Raw genomic sequence first — 24534 nt, 5'->3', positions numbered from 1 at the left:
ATAATTGGAAAACAAACTAATACAACCAAAAGTACTTAGGGAATTGGACTGAAAAAGAAATGTGTCTCTCCTTATTAATGTTCTCATAATGGAAAGAAATGCTTAAAAATGTACTTTTTTAAAAGTGGGGGATGAATTTGCATAGAATAGCAAATACTGATCCAAATATTTATAAGGGCAAGTAGTTGGTTGTTTTTGTACAATCAAATCCTTTTTAAGAAACTAATAACTGAAAAAAAAGAAATTAATAACTGACAAAGTTTCTAGGTTAACTCACTCCAGTTAAGGATAGATCAACTCTCTAATGCTAAAAAAGAGAAAAACAATATAAGGTTTTATATAATATAATAATTTTATAATATTGAACCAGGGTAAAACCATAAAAGCACAAAAGAAAAAAATATATGCAAAAAATTAATTAGTAGGTTTAGAATCAGTAAAAGAAAAATGAATTCTAATCATTAGATAGTGTTAGCCAATCTAAATCAAATAAAATATTAACGATTCACAGGAATCTCTAAGGTTCTAAGCTGTGATTTCCTCATTTTTCATTCTGAGGCTTAATAAATTGTTAGTCAGTTGGTGAGAAAAAGTTGTCTCTTGCTATTTATAAAACTAAATTAGTATTTCAAAGAGATGCATATTACACAAAAGGTGGGGAACTCAAAATTTCTAATATTAATAACAATGTTCAGCAAATGCAAATGATGGTCAACTTTCATTTTATTTGTAAAAAGACAATAGTTTGTCTTCTAACCCTCTCCAACCTCAGTATAGGTGGACCCTGAATGGAACAAAGAGCAGGAGGAGAAGATTACAGTTAGGCCGCACTTTCAAGCTGGAAGTACATCCACTATCAGGTTATATGTGAACTAATATTTTTTTCTTTTAATTTTTGTGTTTTAATTCCAGTTAGTTAGCATACAGTGTGATATTAGTTTCAAGTGTACAGTATAGTGATTCAACAATTCCATACATCACCCTGCGTTCATCATGACAAGTTGACCTCCTTAATCACCATCCCTTATTTAACCCATCTCCTCACCCACCTCCCTTCTGGGAATAGTGTTTGTCCCTATGGTTAAGAATCTGTTTCAAAAAAAAAAAAAAAAAAGTCTGTTCTTGATTTTTCTCTCTCTCTCTCTATTTTTTTTTATTGGAGTTCAATTTGCCAACATATAGCATAACACCCAGTGCTCATCCCACTAGGTGCCCCCTCAGTGCTCATCACCCCATCACCTCAACCCCCCGCCCACCTCCCTTTCCACTAGTGAACTAATATTTTTAAAGGCCATCTTATTTTATAGCAGCTGATGAACTTTGAGTCAGCGTCCTACACTTTTCTATTTCTGAGAGGTGCTGTGGTCCCCCAATCAGAGACTGATTGGAATTTAATTTACAAGAGCTGGCTTTAAATCAGTAGACTCTTGACCCTTGTTATATCCCATGGGTGATACAGTAAAAAAAGAGTGTCTGGTGAAGACTTGAGAGATTTGGGAACTGAGCCAGATTCCATCCAGGCAAATCAAGAGAGAAGATTCAGGAAGAAGTGAAAGTGAGGGATGGGGTGTAGGTCATCGTCCTGTTGATTTGGGGGGAAGGATAATAGGTCACTGCACAGACTGACATGTCAGTAGTTCATTATGCACAGGTCAGAACTAAGTTTTAGGGAAACACTGCCACAGTGTAGAAGGGGAGAGAAGAAGTGTGGAAGAGGGGCTAGGGTAAGCTCTAGGCTTTCTGTCAGGTGGACTGGTGTTATCTTGGACTCCTTTTGTATATTACAATGTATATCCCACTGTGGGCAAGTCCTATTGGCTTGACTTCCAAAAATGGATTCAGAATTGGTCATCTGATCCCTCTGCTACTACCACTCAGTCTCTACCTTCCTTAGTCTGGATTGTTGCAATAGTTTCCACTCTGCTCCCTCTTTTCTGATAACAGCATCCTGAGAGACCATTTTTAAAGGTAGACTATGCCACTCCCCTGGTCCAATCTTCAAACGCCTTCCCATTTCACTCAGAGGAAAGGGCCCCTCACACCCCAGCTTCTGACTGCTCCCATTCCTAAAGCTATGCTGGCCTCCTTTCCTCAAGCATGCCACGTGCTCACCACCTGTGCATATGCTTGCACTGACTCTTCTATCAGGGACGCTCCTCTCCCATATCTCCTCACCCCTTTGAGCTCTTTGTCCAAATACCGTCTTCTCAACTGAGGCTTCCTGTGATCAACTTATGGTAAGTGGCAATCCTCAACACCCCTCCCCTAAGAACTTCCCATCCTTTGCCTGATTTATTGTCTCCAAAAAAAAAAAAATACTCATTTTACCAATCTGTTATTTTAATCAGAATGTAACCTTCTGAGAGCCAAATATTCTTTCTAGCTTGTTCACTGTTCTAGTATGAATAATGATGCCAGGTTTTAGCAAATATTCACTAAATGAAATTATTTAAATCCTGTCTCTACTACTTATTAGTTGTACATGTAGCACATTTAGATAAAAAAATTGCATCTGATATAATAAAAATTATTTTATCTTCAAGACCATGAGAAGTTATACCTGTCAAACATGACAATGGAATATCACATGCTAGCACAATCAGTATCCCTTACCTAAATTTTTTCAGGGGTGAGGGGCATATGACAGAAGCTCATAATCTATATGGAAATAAAAAGTACGGTAGTCCTTTGTGCATGTAGCCCTTAAATATATCCATAAAGGATCACTGATTAATTTATTCAATGAATAAACAGACACTGAGAACCTATTATGTGTCAAACATTATTCCTAAATACTCAAGATACATGAGAAAACAAAAATAACCAATATCCTTGCCTTCTTAGTGCTTCTGTTCTAGTAGAGTCCAACAGCAAATAATCAGTACAGTCAGTAATGAAAGATGTAGAATGTCAGAGCATGATGATGTGTTGTGGCAGGAGGGAAGAAAGTAGAGAGGCTGGGGGTGGGGAGTGGGGGCAGGGCTGTGCGCTGGATCAGGAGGAAAGATTCCCCCCCTCCCCCCGGAGAAGGTGAAGGTTGCGTAAAGTCTCTAAGGAGAACTACATGGAAGAGTCAACCAGAGAAGAATCAAAAAACAAACCGCAAATCGATAAAAGTGCAAGAAGGGTCTAGAAAAAGAAACATAGGGGCAGAAGCAACCATGTCAGTGGTTGCCTGGGTGAAGCAGGAGTGGAAACTGACTGTAGAAGGGCTGGGGGGATTTGAGGAGTTAAAGAAACCACCTTAGAGCTGGGTGCTAGTGATGGCTTCACCACTGTATCAATGTACTAAAATTCACTGAATTGCACACTTGAAACAGGTGGATTTTAGCATTTGTAAGTTTTATCTTAGTAAAAGATAGGGAACAAAAGAGGTAACATTAGGTATAAAAATTAAACCAAATAGAAAAATAAGCATGTAGGAGACCTGGAAATTATTTTAAAAAAGCAGTTTCTGGTACTTCTTCATCTGTACATTAAACCAGATGTCTGATTATAATTTTATGTGATGTCTCAAATACAGGATATATAAAACCCTTTGATGGGTAATTTTATGCGTCAACTTGGGCAGGCTACAACGTCCGGTTATTCAAATACAACTCTAGGGATTGTTGTGGAAGTATTTTGCAGATGTGATTAACGTCTACGATCAACCAACTTTAAGTAAAAGAGACTATTTTTGAAATGTGAGCATCATCCAACTGGTTGAGAGGTCTTCAGTGCAAAGCATAGGTTTCTCCAGATGGAGCTCAGAATAGCTATAAAATTAGTAAGAGAATCATACAAATAATATAAAATGACAACTTTATAAGGGTGAGACGCATGTTGCTGTGAAAGCAAAAAACTATAAATTCCACAAGGGTACGGATTATGTCTTCTTTTTTTTTTGTCATGATATATGGCCAGCATCTAGCATAACCCAGCACTTAGAGGCTCTATAACCTTTTTGGGTATAAATGAACAAACTGAGATCCCAGTTTTTTTTATAAAGATTTTTAAAATTTATTTATTCATGATAGACATAGACAGAGAGAGAGAGAGAGAGAGAGAGAGAGAGATTGAGAGAGAGAGAGGCAGAGACATAGGAGGAGGGAGAAGCAAGCTCCATGCCAGAAGCCCAATGTGGAACTCGATCCCGGGACTCCAGGATGGCGCCCTGGGCCAAAGGCAGGTGCCAAACCGCTGAGCCACCCAGGGATCCCAAGATCCCAGTTTTATAGCAGAAAAGATAAATGAAATAATCCATGTATATTTGGAAGGAAAGTCTCTCTTGAGAGCAGCCACCCTCTTCCAGGAAGACTAGCTCTCAAACTTTCTTACCTCTTCTCTTCAGCCCACTGTTCCTTTCCTTCCAAATGAAAGCAACAAAATAATAATAATAAATACCAATCCTGAGAAAATTTAGAAATTTACAAATCCTTCTATTCTCTCATGACCATGGGGCTCTGGCTGGTATCAGAAGCCTATTACCAGTAAACAGTCAATAAATAAATTTCCTTTGATTGTTAAAATCAATGAAGTGTTATCAAAAGTAACTCCAGTTGGGTGGTAGAGAAAAGAATTAAAGCAACCAAAATAACTGCTGCTGAGGAAACATCCCAAATAAATAATCTCTTTTTTTTCTGTTTATTCCCAAGAAAGAACAAGGCAGAAGAATTCTTGGTCCTTAAACATCTGATCCCGAGTGCTCCAGAGGAGAACTAAGGCATTTTCTGGGATTAACAGGGCGCAGGCGTGGAGAGATAAAGCTCCACGCTGGTAGGAATCAGCCACAAAGAATAGAAGCTACATGACCAGGACTTTACTTCAAAAGAAACCAAGTGTGCACACGTTCAGGAATCTGTAATTGAGTACATAAGGCCAGCAAGCCTTTAGTTAAGGCTTTCACCTGGTAAGAAAACAATTTGTTTTTCACCAAGGAGGAAGGAATGCTTTGATTTGTGGAGAGGTCAGTCAGATGCTTTAGAGGAGCACATGGTCTGAAACCTCAGATCTTTCTTAGAAAGGGGCTGGGCTGTCCCTGATGAGTTAAAGACTCCACACGGATTGGAAAAGGAGTCAGCACTTAGCATCCCCTGGAGTCAGACCCTGGGTTTAACAGGTAATGCTGGGAATATTCACTACATTATTTAAAATTTTACTGCCTTTCAATTGGATGAAGAAGTAAGATAAGTCATTAAAATGATCTATCAACTAAGTGAAGCCACAATCCCAAGCCAGGAATGTGTGTTTCAAAGTTCATATTTTAGAAGAGAGTCAATTTTCTTTCCACTCTACTAATGTTTCTTAAGATGTTTTTATTCACAACATCTACAACTAACTTTAAATTTGTCAGCACAGACAAGAGGAAGCTGTGTGTGTGTTTTTAACTTACAATCTAGAGACAGCTCACACTCTAATCTGAAAGCAGCATCCCAGAGGCAGCTACTCAGGATTTCTGCTGCCTGTTCCTCTAATCAACTTACTAAATGCCAAACTGGGTTTTCTTTGGTGAAATTAGGGCTTTGTTAATCAGCATAAATGTTAGATAAATGTCAGGGAAGATATTTCAGTCGTGAAATTAAAGATATTAAGGATATGTAGTTTGGCAAAACACCTTTTAGAGGTACCCATAGCCTGTGTGCAGACAGGATAAGACAAGTGAAGCTGGTGACCTGAAGCCTTGGACATAGTTCTGGAATCTGGATCACTTAGTGATCGTGTGCCAGCCATCAGCTTATGAGACTTTCTGTTGTTTGGCACTGGCTGAGAGGATAGCTGAATCCTGCTTCTAAAATCCTGTGAAAGCTGCCCAAAGAGAACATTTTATTCAAAGTATAGCAAGTCAGAGAGCTAGGACTTCAATGAGCTTACAGAAGAATTTGTATTAACTGCATTGTGCCAGCTCGCTAATAAAAATGTTCATTTAATCAACGTCTGTATGTGCACCAGACCTTGGCCTGTGGTTTCTTTTTACTGCTCCATGGTGGCTAAGCTACACAGCGGTAGCTAATTCTCACTTATCTTACTTTTTGGTGACTGACATGGTCTTTCAGGAGAATCTGAAAGATGTGCATGCAAATTGGCTAAGGTTGATCTATAATTCTGTTCCTCAGATCATTTGTGCCAGAATAACTTGAAACTTAGGATTCTTTATTTTCCCAGCATTCTACATTGAGTTCCAGGAGTGGGGGCTGAGAATTCTGAAATGTAACAAGTTCCCCTGGTGATTCTCATATATTCCATGGATTCAGCTGATGAAGATATAACCAGAGAAGCATCGTTATCATCTGCTGACATCATTTCCCAGTGGCAGACCAAAGACCCAAAAGGGAGAAAATATGCTCCTAACCACCTGGTTTAAAACCCAAAATCTGTAAAGCAATAGTAAGTAGCACACTATGAAGCCCTCATATGCCATTAACTCTGTGCCTTATTTGTTGGTTATAGCGATGAGGCTACCCATCTAGATGGAAAGAGATCAAAAACTTGCCTTAGGCATTCAGCATGCTCATCCACGACCAAAGATATTCCACTGCCATTTGGATGGGTTGGGATTATCAATAGCTTTCCAACTGACTACTGTGATCCATTTTCTATGGCAGCAATGAAAACTATTGGCCAAAATCCCATCATATTAAATATGCTTTTGCAGGAAAACCAGTTGGGCTGCTAGGTTATGTTTTCTCACACCCATAAACCCCAGTTCATTCACTCATAAGACACCTTGTCTGACTTTCAACCAATCATCAAATATTTAACGAGAGCCTTGCAAAAAATGTGTAGTTTTTAACTTGCAATGAACACAATGTAAGATTCAAGACAGAGAGGTCTAGCTCAGGTCTTTTGCCTCTGAGTTGTCACTCATTATATCTTGATGCATAGTGAGAAAGACCCTGGTACAAGAGTCAGAGGTCTTGAGTTCAGGTGCTGGCTACAAACTCAGTGGCAAGTCAATAAAGCTCTGTGGGCTTCTATTTCTTCTTTCAAACAACTGGGAGTAAAATGCTTGCCTTGCTTGTTTTTCTAAATTTACTAATTCATTCATATTTATTGGTCATCTATATTCCAGGAATTTTTCTAAGACCTTGGAGGATATAGCAGGGAACAAGATCTACAAGGTGACTATTCTCAAATAGGCTTATTCTACTAATTAGAAATATATATAAGCATAGTGATATAAAGACAGTTAAATAAATGTGAATATTAATAAATAGATTTTCAGAAGCAGATATATGTACACACATGTTTTTTGAAAGTTTAACAAAGCCTTTTCTAAGAACACAATATATTTTTTTTAAATCTTCTGCTGCATGATTTAGGATGAGGAAGTCAATAATCTAGTGAAAGATATATATTGATTTAAACAACATACCTACCACTTTATTTTATTTTTATTTATTTATTTATTTATATTTTTTACCTACCACTTTAATAAAAACATGTCCTCATGTTTCATTAATGATAAAAAAATTCTGGCAGTATATATTTTTTGAACTAAAAAAATATGCCCAAGTCCCTGCTACAACACTTTTTTACATATAGTAGAATTTATTATTTTAAGAGAACCTTCTTTTCAATAATTTTTTCATGACTTAAGAACCAAGAGATGTGTAATAAGCTGGCTTTCCTGTAAGGCGATCCGTGGTAGGCAGCCTCAAAGATGTTCTCAGTGCACGTCTCCTCATGTAATCTCTTTCCTCTAAGTGTGGTCTGGATTTACTGACTCACTTCTACCAAACTGTGTATAACTGAAGTGATGGGATGTCACTTCGGAGACTAGATTATAAAACAACCCTGGCTTCTATCTAGGAAGCTTTCTCTCTCATTTACTGGTTTTCCTCTCTTTTCCACTTCTCTTCCCTGATCTCCTCTCTCAGACACATCACCTATGAGAGACGGAGCTTGAAGAGGACAGGCCTGGAAAATCAGAGCCACTTGGAGGAGAACCAGGGCACCCCGGACAACAACCAGTACCAGCTGTCAACCTAGTGAGCACACATTCTTGGAAACTGACTCTCTAGCCCAGGCAAGGCTGCAGATAATGCAGTCACAGTCAAGTGCTTGAGTAGAAAAACCTCATGAGGGACCACAAATCGGAATCAGTCAGCTAAATTATTCCTGAATCCATGACCTAGAATAACTGTGACACGGAGGAGCCTGGCTGGTTCAGATGATGAAGCATGGGACTCTTGGGGTCATGAGTTCAAGCTCCATATTGGGTGGGGAGCCTATGAAAAAAAAAAAACCAGGACTAGAATAACTGTGAGGCAACTTTTGCTGTTTTAAGCCACTAAGGTTTAGAGTAATTAATTACACAGCAGTAGGTGACACAAGGACCTGACTCTTGAGGATAGTATTATGAGAATGAATGCATTCAGAATCTCATACTTTATACTTTGAATATTTGAATTAAACTAGACGAATATGGTGACATGATGCAAGTACCTTTAACATGAAGAAGCATAAATTTGCCACTCTTTTTAACTCGTGGAATAAGAGTTTGGCTTTTTTTCTGAGATCTGCTGAGTCTACTGAATCAAATATAAATACTCCATAATCAAACTTCACTGAAACCCCATTTCTAACAGTGTACTAGTTAACCAATAAAAAAATGGCAGTCTTACCTCCAAAAAAGTACTTCTCGCCAGTTTTAACTTGAAGAGGACTATTAGTTCGAACTGCTGAAGCCTCATCTCCATCAATGGTGAGAACGGCAAAATTTTCCTTAGCTAGGAAACGAACCTCATGCCACTGTCCATCGTTCAGCCCAGAACCTGTTAAGTAAAAAAGTCAATTCATTTTCTAAAGATGGTATAATTTAAAACAATTTTCAATGCCAAAAAGGTCAGAAATTTAATGGTAAAAAATAGTCTATTTTCATCCAGAAAAACTCAGTGCTACTTGCAATTAATATCATGTTTCTTTAATATGATAAGTGGTTCTATCCTCCATTGGACAGATAAGGCATGGCAGAACCCAATAAAGTAGGGAAATAATCATTAATGTGCCTTTGGCATACCTGGGAAAATGAATGGAGTGAATAAAGCTGTTTGGAAGTGATGATAAACTATTTTAATTTAATTACTTATTCTATGATTAGGTTTACTAAAAGCCACTTTCTGATGAGAAAATGGATTTACGACTTTTCTCTAATGTCTCTGTTTTTAAGAACAGTTTTTGTACTATTATTTTCCTCTCAATAACCATGCCTGGCAAGTATATCCAGTTTGTAGAAAGTAAGCACTAAAAAATATATGCTAATTAACCACTTGTAAGCATAGGAAATAATACCAGGGTTATCTGATCATTGATAAATAAGGCATCTTTATAATGAATTAGGTTATATTTAAAGAAATAAACCAACAAAGCTAAAATCGACAGCTTCCACTCCTAACAACTACATTTCACTGTTGCTTAGTACAAAGATCTTTGGAAACAAGAATTCTTTTAAACTCTCCATTGGACGGACAATAACTTAAAAAATATTTGTTCAGTTTGAGCTCACTTTGCAAAGAATAATTAGAAAATTAAGGAGCAAACAAAGGAGATCAGCCATTGAACATAAACATCTGGAAAGAGTTGAGGAAATACTAACAGAGAGAGAGAAAGTCTTGAGAGTAAGTGTGGCTTTCTTTGAACTTGTAAAGGCCTATGCTATGGAAAAGGGAAGAGATTTTGTTCTAGTCCAGATAGAATAATTTAGAATCCACAGAAAGAAGTTACTTGAAGATAAACTTCAGATTCATAAACGAAAGGGAACCCTAGCAAAACAACAACAACAACAACAAAACAACAACAAAAACCAAATAAACAAAAAACAAAACAAAACAAAAAACCCTAAAAATAAAATAAGAGCAAGTCAATGAAGCATAGATGACAGCTCCAAACCTCTGATTAGAGGTCTTCAAATGAGTTTATAAGTCAAATCTGACCTGCTGCCCCCTTTTTTGTATGGCCTGAGAGCTAAAAATCACATCTTTAAATATTAAAAATACATAAGCAGAATAATAAAGTACATGTGAAAATTATATAAGCATTGAAATTTTAGTTCCCACATAAAGTTTTATTGGAAGATAGCCACGCTTATTTGTTTATATATTGTCCTTGCTCTACAAAGACAGAGTCAAGTAGTTGCTATAGAGACTTGTTACCATTTACAAAGCCTGAACGATTTACTGTGTGGTCCTTTGCAGAAAAAGCATGAACTGCTGGTTGGTTTGCGCTATTAAACAGAAATACTATTTTAATGAAAAATATTAAAGCCTGTTGGAACTTATAAGATGGTCACATATAGGTAGTATTTACTGGTGTTTTACTGGTAAGTATCATTACAAATAACTGCACCGCAGGTATTTTTTTTTTTTTTAGGATTTTCAAATTTTAATTTAGAAATATATATTCAGCCTATTTTATTTCAATGGAGGTAAATAGAAAATCCCTTTACTGAAGTAATCAATACTGAATAATCTCCAAGTAACAAAATGTTTAAGATCTATGCATAATTTTGTGCTATGAAATTAGTACGTGAAGTCTCATTCCCAAATTAAAATAAGTTAGCTGTCAGACAAGTCAGTAGTGTTTACTGAAATATTTCCTCCTCAAGCAGGTTACATCAGGGTTCTCTCACAGAACAGTTGCACAGAAGACCGTATCTTCACCATAACATTTTTTGGGAGACTATAAAACTAGTTTTAGTGTTGATTAACTATAGAAGGGCGTGGTTTTGGCTTTTGCCTTTATAATGTAATGAACCCTGCTTTGAAATGCAATTTTGGGGCATGGGTCCCAAGGACATCAATGTTACAAATGTCCAATCTTAAAATTTAATTCTAAATAATCACACATCCAGAAAAGGTCACGTATAAAATACCATCAGCTGACAGATCTTTTTGTTCTAAACTGTAGACCAGAATGTCTTTCTAAAACTTCCTGTGAACATTTCTTCATCACACAATTAATTTATAAATGGACATCATCAGCTTAATCATTTAGAGCAAAAAGGCCTTCTATTCCAATCAGGTAAAAATAAAAAGTTTTTTTTTTCAAGAATCTTAATTACTAGAGAAATTAAGACTCAGATAAAAGCAGGCTTGTTGATAGCAACTACTGCCGCATCTGAGCTTAAACTGTGATTTCTACTTATTTTAATCCTAAATATTGTTTTGTACTTTTAATTTTCAAGAGGTATGCCTTAGCCATCTATGACAGGAATAGGCTCTCAGATACAAAGAAGTTCAATTCTTCCATGAGGAATGAATGATCCGTTTGCTCAAAAGAAAATATGCTGCTTTTTAAAAATCTTTTTCAGCCACACATTATAAAAAAATAATAGCCTAAAGTCTTTTTTCTAGAGCAGAATCTAATGGCATTAGCTCTATGTATAAATGTATTTAAAGATATAGGGATCCCTGGGTGGCACAGCGGTTTAGCGCCTGCCTTTGGCCCAGGGCGCGATCCTGGAGACCCGGGATCGAATCCCACGTCGGGCTCCCAGTGCATGGAGCCTGCTTCTCCCTCTGCCTGTGTCTCTGCCTCTCTCTCTCTCTCTCTCTCTCTCTGTGACTATCATAAATAAATAAAAAAAAAAATTAAAAAAAAAAAAGATACAGTGACGGGCACTGAGGGGGTCACTGGATGGGATGAGCACTGGGTGTTAATACTATATGTTGGCAAATCAAACTCCAATAAAAAAATATACCAAAAAAGATACAGTGTTCTAAGCTCGATATGCTATTCACTCTGCTAAGACCTTGCATGTGATTCATTTATAATTCACACCAAATGTTTTAGAAATTATTGTCTCAAATAAATATGTGAGAGAACTAAATCTAATAATGTTTAAACACCCCATGGCTAATAAATGGCAGAACTAAGAATTGAATCGCACATGGATCTGGTTGCAGAGACTCAGTTATTACCAAAAAATAATCAAAAACAAAACAGACAACAACAAAACATGTTATATAATCTCTGTGCATCCGTGATCACAGTGCTCCTATACCAGTGCATGCACACCTGCACACACGCACACACACACACACACACACACTTCCTTTGCCACAGCATCTGAACACAGCTCAATTTCTGGGATGTCCTTGTTCTCATGTAGCTATAGGATGGTAAATAAGGTAAATAACTGACACACCATCCAGTTTCATTTGCTAACTTTCAGCATTTGCACCATCAGATTTTTGTGGTCGTGTAATCTCCTACATGCCACATGTCTTTTAGTATTTTCTTACATCGATGGTTTTCCCTTACAATTGTAATTAAAATAAAAATTTTACATGCAAGTTATGAAAATTGGGATCTAGGATTTTCTTTAAGGCATATAAGAATAAGCCCATGAGTATTTATCTAAATCATCTCCATACTTTGTGAAACTCCGTATTCATTTTTTTTTTTATGTGACCTCTCCTGCAAACTTGCTCAAGTTTTTTTTTTTTTTTTTTTTTTGCCTTTGCAATTTCTTGGACCTTAGAGGGTACAGTACAGAATTATTTTTGCTTCATAAAAGCTATAAGGAATACTCTCTTGAAGGAGTTTTTTAAACAATTTTACCAAATTTTAAATCATATGAAATTGAACATTTATTAAAGTTAAGAGTTTATGGAGTTCAATATTTGAAATTTGCTCAGAATACCACAGTTGATGAGGCCATTGCGATAAGATGGGTACTTGTAATATATACCAATACATTTATTCAGAAAAAAATGTATCATCATCTCAAGTTTTATTAGAAATTTGTGAGTCACAGGTGCCTAGGTGACTCAGTCAGTTGAGCGTCTCTCTTGGCTCAGGTCATGATCCCAGGATAAATGGATAAAATCATAATTTTTGCTTGCTGTCTCTCAAATAAATGGATAAAATCTTAAGAAAAAAGAAAGGAATGTATGAGTCATACATAACAAAGAACACATTAGCAAACAAGATGAAAGCAGCACTTTTCATTTGTTGTTGAAGACATGGGACTCCTCCACTCGCTCTTCGAGAGCCAGTGGATATCCCAGGAAACAGACTCAATGGGGAGCCAGACTCCTGGAAGCAGGGGGTCCTAGTGGCTGCACAGTGGCTTGGGGTTAGACCAAAAAAGAAGGATGCTAATTACTGATACTAAGAAAAGATGCCCACGTCTCCTATGGCTAGCCCTTTCTGAGCTCGTCACGTGTGTGTGTGGCACTGTGCGTGCACACTGTATATGTTGCTGCACCGACCCTTCCCAACAGTGAGCAGCAAGACAGCAGGATGGAAAACAACACGAGGATGAGGAGGACTGGTTCAGGAGCCAGGCTGCCTGCGTTTGCTCTGCCCCTGGCCAACCTGGGCACATTACTAACCACTCCATGCCTCAGGCTTCTCTTCTCTGGAATGAAAGTAACACTCTCCCCCTCACAGATGTGTTTTGAGGAGTAGATTATTTACTATTTCTATAGCATTAAAGCAGTGCCTGGCACCCAGGGAGCAGGATATTTATATTCGTATCATGTCAAATAAATTTTTTAAAGATTTTAAATAGTCTCATTTTATAGAGAAAGAAGCTAAGTTTATTATTTTGGGGGGAGTTACAATTACAAATATTGGTGTAGTTGTAAGTAAGCCCTCTAAAGAACATGGCAATAAAATAAGTCTTAATGTGGAAATCATAAATAAACACATAGAAGGCAACTGAAAAAAAGTATATCCTAGCATTATGCTAATGGACACATGAAGCTTAGAAAAATATGTCCAGTGACAACATTAGAGGTGAAAAAAAATTCCTGTGTACAAATTACTTAGAGGTGATGATGATTTGTCCTGAAAAAAATGTGCTAGGTGACTCACAAGGTTATGACAAAGAATTGATGTTAAAGCAGCTGGTGAAGAGATTAAAACAAATTATTTCCAGAAAGTAAGACTGGAGAATAAACTTCCTAAATTATTTACGTATGTGAGTTTAAAAGCACACCATAATTATGTAAATATTGTACATATATTCACTTATAGAACTAAAAGTTTTTATATTCACGTTAGTTAAAAGGTATTCTTAATGTTCTTGTTGAAAAAATGGGGGACTTCCTTCTATGTGGGGTCATATTCTGCTCAGGCACACAGGGACCATGCCCTATAAGGGACTGAGAAAGGATTTAGAGCCCAGAGTGTCTGACTTACAGACTCACCTGCAGAGGGGCAGACAGCATAATGGACAGAGCAGGGATTCAGAAGTCAGACCATCTGGATACAAACCTCATTTCTGCTCCCCTAATTGCCAGACCTTCAGCAATTCAGCCTGTCTCAGTTCTCTTACCTATTAAATAGGACTAATAAAAGTATCTACCTCATAGGGTTGTTCTGAGGGTTATGTGTACATATGTGATTATTTAGAGAAGCACTTGACACATAGTCAGCACTCAGTAAGTAGCTCCTGTTCCTTAAACAGTCAGGGAGCCCCACTCTCTAAATATCAACTTAGCTTGTTGTTAACTTCTGTAAGCATTAACTATTATAAAATAATTAAAATTGGTTTTCTTTAAGAACAAATATCCTCCTACCCCATGTAAATCCAATCATTCAATGTCAGTGGTGAGGAATTGGAGGATTTGGCAGGATAGCTGATTGTGTCTTTTATTAATATCAGAGGCAACAATTTTTAAGCTAATTTAAGCTAACTTTGAGCTATATAATGAATCAGTCTTATTATTTGATAGTTACTCTTTTATTAATATCAGAGGCAACAATTTTTAAGCTAATTTAAGCTAACTTTGAGCTATATAATGAATCAGTCTTATTATGTGATAGTTACAGGTCTGATTACCCTCTTCAAATTGTGTTTTAACTAGATTATTCAATAGATATGGTTCTGAAAAAAATAGATAATGGTTCGCTGAATGTCTGTGAAGTATTTCCAGAAATTAAATATAATTCCAAGCAAAGACTTCCCATAGGTGACTTCTTCTTTGAGAAGAGTGATATAAACCAGAGTACATATTTTTTCAAAGTATCTGTGTTGTAAAAATAAACCAGTTTGATGTAGTTTTATACTTAATGGTTATTTGATATTACTTTATAATGGATACCTCTAATTATTAATTCATAACAATCAAAACTTTTCAACTGTATGTTCTAAAAGGAAACATAGTTTTACAAAGAGAGTTTTTAACCTAAAATCAACATCTTTGAAACCATGTTCCAGCTTCTGGTCTTAATTTTTTTCATAAGATAACTAAATTGCTTTATAATATTTTCGCTTACATTTCTCTAACTTATAATTGCTAGAAAAACTTGTTTTGTATGCAAATGTAAAATGTTAATGAAGCATATTCTATCTAGGCTGTCTTTCTAATGGTATTATTTTTTAAAGTAAGGCTCTTGAGGAGGTTTCACAGATAGAACAAGAAGAAACAGATGTTTCTCTTATTAGAGACAAGAAGAAGAGACTAGTTTAATGAATATTGAAAAAAAGAAAGTATTTAAAATAGAGTAGCAAACCAAGATGCAGCATCTGTTTGAAAATGTTTCAAATAAAATTACAATGACTGAAATTTCAAGTCTTGCTCAATATTCAATCCAGAGAGAAAAATTTCTGAGGACACGAATCCATATTTAGGCAGTTACAGTGTTCTGATGTGCTACTGACAGATTTCATAAGTTATCAATTATCCATTTATGTAATAAAAAGGGAAAAATACATCCCTTATAAATATGCCATGCAGTTTCTTGTGTTATTTATAAATTCCATATCATAAGGAATTTGATCCCATTTAATCTTGCTCACCTTTATGTGTCCATCCAAACCGCAAAATAAATATGATCACTGTGGTCAGACAGAACAGTTTATAAGGTGCTTGGGCAGGCAGGAAACTTTTATTTCTGGAAGCTAAAGAGACTGCCAAATGCTTTCCTCTACAGGTACAGACAAAAAGTCGCTTTAAAACCATGTCTTGGATGAACAGAAATTTCACCAAAGAAGACATAGACATGGCCAACAAGCACATGAGACAATGTTCTGCATCACTGGCCATCGAGGAAATACAAATCAAAACCACAATGAGATCCCACCTCATACCAGTGAGAATGGGGAACATTAACAAGGCAGGAAACCACAAATGTTGGAGAGGATGTGGAGAAAGGGGGACCCTCCTGCACTGTTGGCGGGAATGTGAACTGGTGCAGCCACTCTGGAAAACTGTGTGGAGGTTCCTCAAAGAGTTAAAAATAGATCTGCCCTATGACCCAGCAATTGCCCTGCTGGGGATTTTCCCCAAAGATACAGATGCAGGGAAACGCCGGACACCCCGATGTTTCTAGCAGCAATGTCCACAATAGCCAAACTGTGGAAGGAGCTCAGTGTCCATCGAAAGATGATGGATAAAGAAGATGTGGTCTCTGTATACAATAGAATATTCCTCAGCCATTAGAAATGACAAATACCCACCATTTGCTTCGACGTGGATGGACCTGGAGGGTATTATGCTGAGTGAAATAAGTCAATTGGAAAAGGACAAACATTATATGGTCTCGTTCATTTGGGGAATATAAAAAATAGTGAAAGGGATTAAAGGAGAAAGGAGAGAAAATGAGTGGGAAATATTAGAGAGAGAGATAGAACATGAGAGACTCCTAACTCTGGGAAACGAACAAGGGGTAGTGGAAAGGGAGGTGGGCAAGGGGTTTGGGGTGACTGGGTGATGGGCACTGAGGGGGGCACTTGATGGGATGAGCACTGGGTGTTATACTGTGTGTTGGCAAATCGAACTCCAATAAAAAATATACATATAAAAAACATGTCTTCGTCTTGAAAGAGACACTTAAATGGAATCTTTAAGATAGATAAATGCGTAGAGGAAGGCATACTGGATGACATTTTTTATTACTGTTGTGAGTCATGAGGGAAATTAAAACCATAATGATACACAATTTTCCACCCACTTCAGGGGAGGAACCTAAAAGAACTAGCCACGATCAGGATCAATCTGAACTCATACACTTCCCGCGAGAATGTAAAATTATACAACCACTTTGAAAAATTCTTTGGCAGCTCAGTTATGTTTTGTTTTGTTTTGTATTTAATAAAATTAAACATGTGTTAATCCTATCACCCAACAATTCCCCTCCTAAATATTTACTCCCCCTAATCAAAATATATGTAGCAGAAATATTTGCACAGGGATGTTTTTGGCAGCTTTATTTATTATAGGCCTAAACTGAAAATAATTGTCTATCCACACAGTGTATAGTCATACAAGGAAATGTGGTTACGTAATAAAAAAGAATGAACTACTGGTGCAAACAACATTTTGTGTCTGGAAGAATGTAGACATGAAAAATAACACTGGATGAAAAAAAAAAAAAAGAACACTGGATGAATCCTTACATAGGAAAATCCTGAACTGCAAAACTAACCTATGATGATAGAAATCAGGTCAGATGGCCCAGGAGAGAGAGGCACAGGTGGAAATGCACAGGGAGTGGCAGGAGACTCTCTGAGGTGATCATATCCTCTATCTCAACTGCAGGCTGGGTGTGTAAGTCCATACACTTATCAGAATCCACTGAATTGTACATTTAAGAACTGCATTTCACATGCAGCTGATCCTCATTTGTAGAGTCAGGATGTGTGAGTTGACCTACTTGCTAATATTTACCTGTAACCCCAAGTCAGTACATGTTCTCTCATGGTCGTTCGCAGACTTGAGCGATTGGGTGAAAATTTGAGCCACGTGGCACCGAGTTTCCAGCTGATGTCAAAAAGGGCAGCACACTGCCTCTTTGGTTCCATTCTCAACCTCTTACCAAGCGTTCTTTCCACCGCATACTAAATACCATGTTTCTCCCATTTTTGTGGTTTTTATTGATCTTGCTTGCTATTTAAGATGGTCCCGATGGTAAAATACATGATTAGGATTAAAGAGTACATGTACTATGATGAGCACTGAGTAATGTACAGAACTGTTGAATCACTATATTGTTCACACACACACACACACACACACACACACACCAAACAATCAATAAAAATTAAAAGATCCCTGAATGTAGTGCCTAAGTGCTGTGTAGTATTCCTAACTGTAGGAAAGTTGTGATGTGTCTTACGAAGAAAAAGGATGTATGTTAGATAAGCTGCTCTCAGGTACAGGTTATAATGCTGTGGGCTGTGAGTTCAATATTAATAAATCAATTATATGTATTAAACAAGAGAAGTTGAAACAGAAACACACAAAAAGCAAGGTTCTGTACTGGTCAGTTGATAAAAATATTATGACCAGAGGCTTGTGGGAACCTAACCTCCTATTTCTTGTAGGGGCAATATTTCATTATTCACTAATTCAGTGTTTGAAATGACTACAGATAACATAACTATCATAAGTAATACAAAACAATTGTCTATAATTTTAACTTAAAAATATTAAAAACATTTTTAAAAAGAATTGAAGTAAAAGTGATACTCGTTTTTAAATTCAACTGAATTTTATTCTAGGCCCGTTTTTTGCTTTGCTTTCTGCATTATCAAAAAATGAGAAACTCAATGTATAATATGCCATTATTTGCTATTAAACAAATAAAACCCAATTAGACTCCATATTACTTGCTATGTTAAGCTTTTAGAGGCCAATATTTTAGGATATTAAAAAAAATTAAGTTACTACCCTAGGACTCTATTTTCATATAAAATCCTCTAATAATTGTCTTGACCATTACTGATTCCCAGCCAAAAGACAAATATCATTGTACTTCAAAATCTCTTATTCAAAGCTTTATGATTACTCTAGGGTCATTTTTCACTTGTGATAATCTTCCAAAGAAAGTAACTTTAGTAGGAATATGGTTATGTAAATATTCAACTTCAAAAAATCTGGGACACCTGGGTGGCTCAGTGTTTGAGCATCTGCCTTTGGTCCCAGGGTGTGTGATCCCAGGGTACTGAGATCAAGTCCCATATCGGGCTCCCTGCAGGGAGCCTGCTTCTCCCTCTGCCTCTGTATCTGCCTCTCTCTCTGTGTCTCTCATGAATGAATAAATAAAATATTTAAGAAAAAAAAAAAAGAAAACATCTATTTCTTAAAAAAAATCTTCCCAATCCAAGACCCTAGTTTGTGTACTAATTCTGAAAGATTCATTCATTCCAGTATTTAATCCTGCCTTGAACATAAAATGTAATACAAATTGCACTGAACTTACTACTAATTTTAAAGAGGGTTTCAATTAATAAGATTTTGGATTAATGTACACATAGAGATGAGACCAAAGATACAGTGTGGTACTGCATGTAAGAGTCTAGGTGTCACTCACACATGGATTCAAATGCCAACTAACTCTTCAACTCATCTATAAATATATACAGGACCTACGATTTCCCAGGCATCATGTTAGCATTGAAGATACAGAGATAAGTCAGTCAGAAGTGGTCCCTGCTGTAGAAAAATCTAGCTATTTTATTCTGAGGCAATTACTAAGCCTCTCTGCAACTTGGTTTCCTCACTTTTAGGGGAAGATGTAGTACTATGTCAGAGAGTGGTTATCAATAATTCATGAGCTATAGTGTGGTGTGAGCCACCTGATACTACAAATATCTAGAAGCAGCTTTTATTTTATCATTATTATTTGTGGTATACATGTACAAAGACAAACACATGTATGCATAAAGAGAAACTACTTCCGGGGTTTTAAGAAAGGCATATATCATATTTTGTGGGGTTTATGTGTAACTGCATAGTATAGCTAAATACATCATTGAGGAGTGGCATCTTACATGAGTTTTGAGTCATAAACAAAGGGTTTTTATAAATGTTTTTCATCTATAAAACAAGGTATTTAAGAAAACACAGAAACTCAAAAAAGTATACTGGAGGGAAAGAAAAAAAAAGACTTGTATCACCAAGAGACATCACCCTTAATATCTGGTGTATTTTATTCTAGCTTTTACCATATAAAACTGCAAACCATGTAGATTATTCTGATGCTATAGTTAAGAATGGTGAAAAGCATAAAAGGGACGAGGAGCGACAATCATCATCTCAATTCTCTGATTTCCCTTGATGAGGGAGATTTGGCAATCCTGTCTTCTCAGCCTAACTTTTCAGAATTTAAGGAGATGGAGATTTACCCCCACCAGCTTAAGCTCTCCTAGAGTTCCACTCTGAAAAGTCCCGTTCATTCTTTCACTAATTTACTGTTCTCCTGTCACACCACTAGCATTGTTTTAGGCACCAGGATATACCAGTGAAGAAGACAGACAAGCTTCTGCCCTCATGGAGCTTACATTCTTGTGAGCAGAGACAGAGCATAGGCAATAACTAACAGGGTAATAGCACAATTTCAGGTATGATAAATGAGGTAACAGAAATAAAACAGATGTCATGATGGAGAGATTTGTGGGACTTGATAAGACTGTTTGACAAGGAGAGAACCCTCTAAAGAGGGGACGATAAAGCTGCAATGTGAAGGACAAGAGGACAGTCACGTGGTGATGTCATGCAAAAGCCCAGAAGGAAAGCATGCTTGGTGCCTTAGAGTACCAGACATTAAAAAATAAATAAATAAATAAATAAAAATTTAAAAAAAAAAAGAGTACCAGACACTAAGATGACCACAGTGGTTAGTGTACGGAGATTAAGAGGGCAGGATTGAGGAAATGAGAACAAATAGGTAGACGTATGGTAAGTAAGGGCCTTGCAAGCTGTAATTAGGCCATTGAAAATATTAAGTGTGATAGAAAACCTTTGCTCTGTCTTCTGTGGAAAGTGTCATGATGCTGTTTCCATCTTGAGGATATATTCTAGCTACTGTAAGGTAAGTGATTTAGGGTAGGTAAGAGCGAAAGTAGGGAGACCTACTAGAAGGCTCTTAGGGTGGTTAGGACAAGAGATGATGGAGACATGGGTAGAGGTTAGCGCTGGAGAAAAGTGGTCAGATTTGTCATACATTCTGGATATACCATTGACAGGTCTTACTCATTAATTGGTTATCAAAAGATTGAGAAAAATGATTTGTGATGGAAGCATTTGAGTGGAAATGAATGTTATTTAAATAGAGGATTCTGAGGAGGTGAGGCAATGTAGGGCACAACCATTAGACATGTAAGAAGAGATATCAGGCAAGTACTTGTATATCTGTGTCTGGAGCTCAAGGGGAAGTAAGGTCTGGACATAGAAATTTGATGTCATAAGCATAAGTCGTGAGACTAGATAAGCCTATCTAGAGAGAACACAGAGGAATGTTAGGAAGCCTGTCGGAAGAAAGATCCTTATTCATATATCCAAATTTGTTTATAATTTCAGGGGTTTAGCTCCTCTCTTGGGTTAAGAAACTGATTTATATAACCCATCATCTTTCAATTGCATCACTGACTTTATTGGGCAATGAAAATACTATCAATTCATTTATGCTTTTCAGATTCATTACTTTTCTTACATTCCAGTTTTTCCATTTAATGGCTTATTGGTTATATTTTCAGCTCCTTATTTTTTTAAAAAATAAATACACCAGTTAATTGGTTTTAAAACTTAAATATTCATCATTAATTTTCATAGTCACTGTTTTGTATTTGTCTTAAGTAGGAAGTTGTGGTTGAGAAGCGATTCCTACACCATTTGGGGAAAATGAGTTATTCTCATTATTATTATTACAATTTATTTCTTAAATCTAAATTGGCTAAGTTGTATTTAGTCCTTTATCTTTGTTCCACATATGTCTCAGATAAACTGTAATGTCCTAAAAATTTTCTCTAAAGGCACAAAACCCATCCTTGTTTATAGGAGATTGACACTGTCCAAATGGCAAGGACATTCAAATCAATTCCTCTTTTTCTGAGGGCACCCCTATCGGAGACACTGTACTTGATAAAAGAATAAATACGATTCCCAGCCTCAAGAAGTTTGCCTTAGTGTGCCACCCAATGACATTTAAATATCTTCACATATATTTTTATAATTTCTATGAAACTTTCCCTGTATTTTACAACCTAGAGTTGCATGGCACAGGGAAATAAATAAATAAATAAATAAATAAATAAATAAGAAACAAGTAGGCAGAATGTGGATGATGTAGGTACCCAGATGGGGTCTTTAAGCAAGAGGTAATCACAAGTACAGGCATTCTCTGGTTTTCGTAGCCTAATGGAAGTCTGCTAATGCCCATCTTCCAGGCTGGCACAGCCCTGCTGGAGAGGTATCAACAATGATTGCAGAGTGTCTCATCTCTTCCATGTCCCAAAGGCATACAGTTCCTGTCCTTGCACATATTAAGGAGAAAATATCACTACATGTTGTTATTGGTTAATGACTGTTTTTCTATTCTATCACACCAGCATTACAGAAGTCATGCAATATATATATATATATTATATATATATTCTGAGAGAAAGAATAACAAGAGCCCATGAGTGAAGATAATAATGGCAATTTAGCTTAGGGTAATCTCTGAAGCCATTTTCTCATTTTTCTCCTAAATTTCGATAATAAAACAAATTAAAAGCTTAAAATTAACATTGCCAGAATTTAAGATTGGCTTTCTTTAAATCTATATATTAATCTCACAAAAGTCCCTCTTTCCTTCTAAATATTTTCCCATGTGTTGGCTTTATAATAATCACATGGAGTGGTGAATTTAAGTGGCTTTGATTAAAATAAAGCCTTTTTATATCTGTGTATGCTGGATAACTCCAGTGAGAGAACTACTTTTAAGTTAGAGAGGTTATCCAGCCACACAGAGGCTCAGAAATTCCTGAGTTCAGAGAACAATCATGATCAGAGCCCTGGCATGAAATAGACATCTTAAAATATTATGTTCGGGAACAATCCTTTACAATTTGAGTATAAATCATTATTTTTAAATTGCATCATAAAATGCATAATAAAACCATAGTTTCTCATGTCAAGCAATTCTGCATTACTCCCCTTTAACTGTTTTTATACTTGCCACTGAATAATTTTCCATCCTTCACTCAAAGACTAGATAATGTATCTAGGTAATGTACTTGGGCCATAGACATAGGCAAAGATTCAGTCCCTACCCTTTAAAAGGAGTTATTTTTCTGCCAACCTCTCTCCTACTTGTTTTACCACATGATTCCTAGCACAAGACACAGCCTCTGTGCATTTCAGCTCAACGGTGTTTCCTCCAACTGGACTACTAATGAGCACTGAACCACAAAGGGCATATCTCCAGATATTTATGAACTGGTCTCTTCTGCAATTTTCAATTCAACAACAATTCTTTTCAAGTGGCAACTGCCTTTTGGTAATTTTTCTCATTCTTAGTGGCAAATTGGAGTGGGAAAATGCTATAGGTGAGCACATTAAAATAATATTTATACAACTAAAAGTTTCATTTATATTTAGGTTATGAATGTATTCAATTTATCACTCCTTGTGAATTTTAACCTGTATGTAATAGGCATCAGAAAGTTTTAAAAATTAAAATTAATATGTTAAAAATAATACTTTTATCACAACATAGATTTTTAAAGCCACCGGTTTAATTTTTAGTATGCTTTCAGGGACTAGTATTATGTACATAATGCCAGTGTGTGAGCATTTGTATATGTGTGTGCACAGATATGTGGTATTTGCTACAAGATACATAAGATCTTAGTGCAGTGCAATGTACTAAAATAGAGCTTGATTCGAATTTGGATAGCATGATAGCATAAACACTATTATTATGTGAGCAAATCACTTTAGCTCTCTCGCCCATAAATTATCAGTAAAATGAATGATTCATACCAGCAGATTACGAGATTCCTCTCAGCTCGACACACTTAAACTGAGACTGAAATACATTCATGGACAGATGGATATAGGGAGTAGAGGAACCAATGATAATGTATCGATTTGAAAAAAAAATATTGTACAGATGATACATAGAGCACATGAATAAAATAAATACTTCTAAAAGTAAGTTACATATTTTAGTCCATACACCTTATTTGCTCTGCTGGATGACTCTAAACATTAAACACAGAATACCCAAAATGGATAAAGAGACTTCTGACATAAAAAGAGAAGAATCCATGCTGAAAACAGGGAGACAGTCATTTGATTTTTGTACTTTAGAATAATTTTATACTTCAGATAGAAGGTGGGAGCTACAGGTAGCTTCATGGATTCTTGGAGTAAGTGGACAGAAGATCAACCTGGGAGGTAGAGCAAGTGCCATAAAAAGAACTACAACCTTTTACCAGTTCAAGTCTGAAAGGGACTTTTTTGCCATTTCCGTGAGTTAACATAAGTAATGGAGTCCCAGAAAGAACTGGAAAATTGAACATAGAGGTAAGGTTTTTAGCAGGGGCATTTATTCCTTATTGCAAGAAACTCTCTAGAATACTGACATTGGGTTAGGAAGATATCACTCGGTGGTATCTCACAAAGGGAATGATCTGAGGAAATTTATGGTAGATTACATGCCTTATAGCACTAAATTTCTATGATATAGATGAGCATTTATCATTTTCTTATTAACAGGGCATGTCTTAGCTAAAGGAAATATTAGTGAAATCCATAGATGGATTTTCTTATAGCACAATGGTATAAGTATTTATTATTTTTTTCTTCTTTAGTAATTATCTATTGAACATTA

General features: G+C 36.4%; 1 protein-coding gene and 1 long non-coding RNA gene across 7 annotated transcripts in view; one reads left to right on the top strand and one right to left on the bottom strand.

The window, feature by feature from the left end:
- The window catches only part of CNTNAP2 (contactin associated protein 2), a 1976111-nt gene that overhangs the window by 918753 nt on the left and 1032824 nt on the right, over nucleotides 1-24534 (bottom strand). For all 6 annotated transcript variants that reach the window (XM_072777573.1, XM_072777574.1, XM_072777575.1 and 3 more), the window contains one exon: nucleotides 8607-8756. In XM_072777573.1, coding sequence (XP_072633674.1) covers nucleotides 8607-8756 — 150 coding nt within the window. The remainder of the gene's footprint in view (nucleotides 1-8606; nucleotides 8757-24534) is intronic.
- LOC140605314 (uncharacterized) lies at nucleotides 771-8230 on the top strand. Its single transcript, XR_012008026.1, has 5 exons — nucleotides 771-860; nucleotides 4638-4891; nucleotides 6145-6366; nucleotides 7052-7100; nucleotides 7860-8230. It is a non-coding gene; the product is annotated as an uncharacterized lncRNA (long non-coding RNA).

Source organism: Canis lupus, chromosome 15 (genome assembly GCF_048164855.1).
Source record: "Canis lupus baileyi chromosome 15, mCanLup2.hap1, whole genome shotgun sequence".
Lineage (NCBI taxonomy): Eukaryota > Metazoa > Chordata > Mammalia > Carnivora > Canidae > Canis > Canis lupus.
This window is presented reverse-complemented; position numbering and strand designations above follow the sequence as displayed.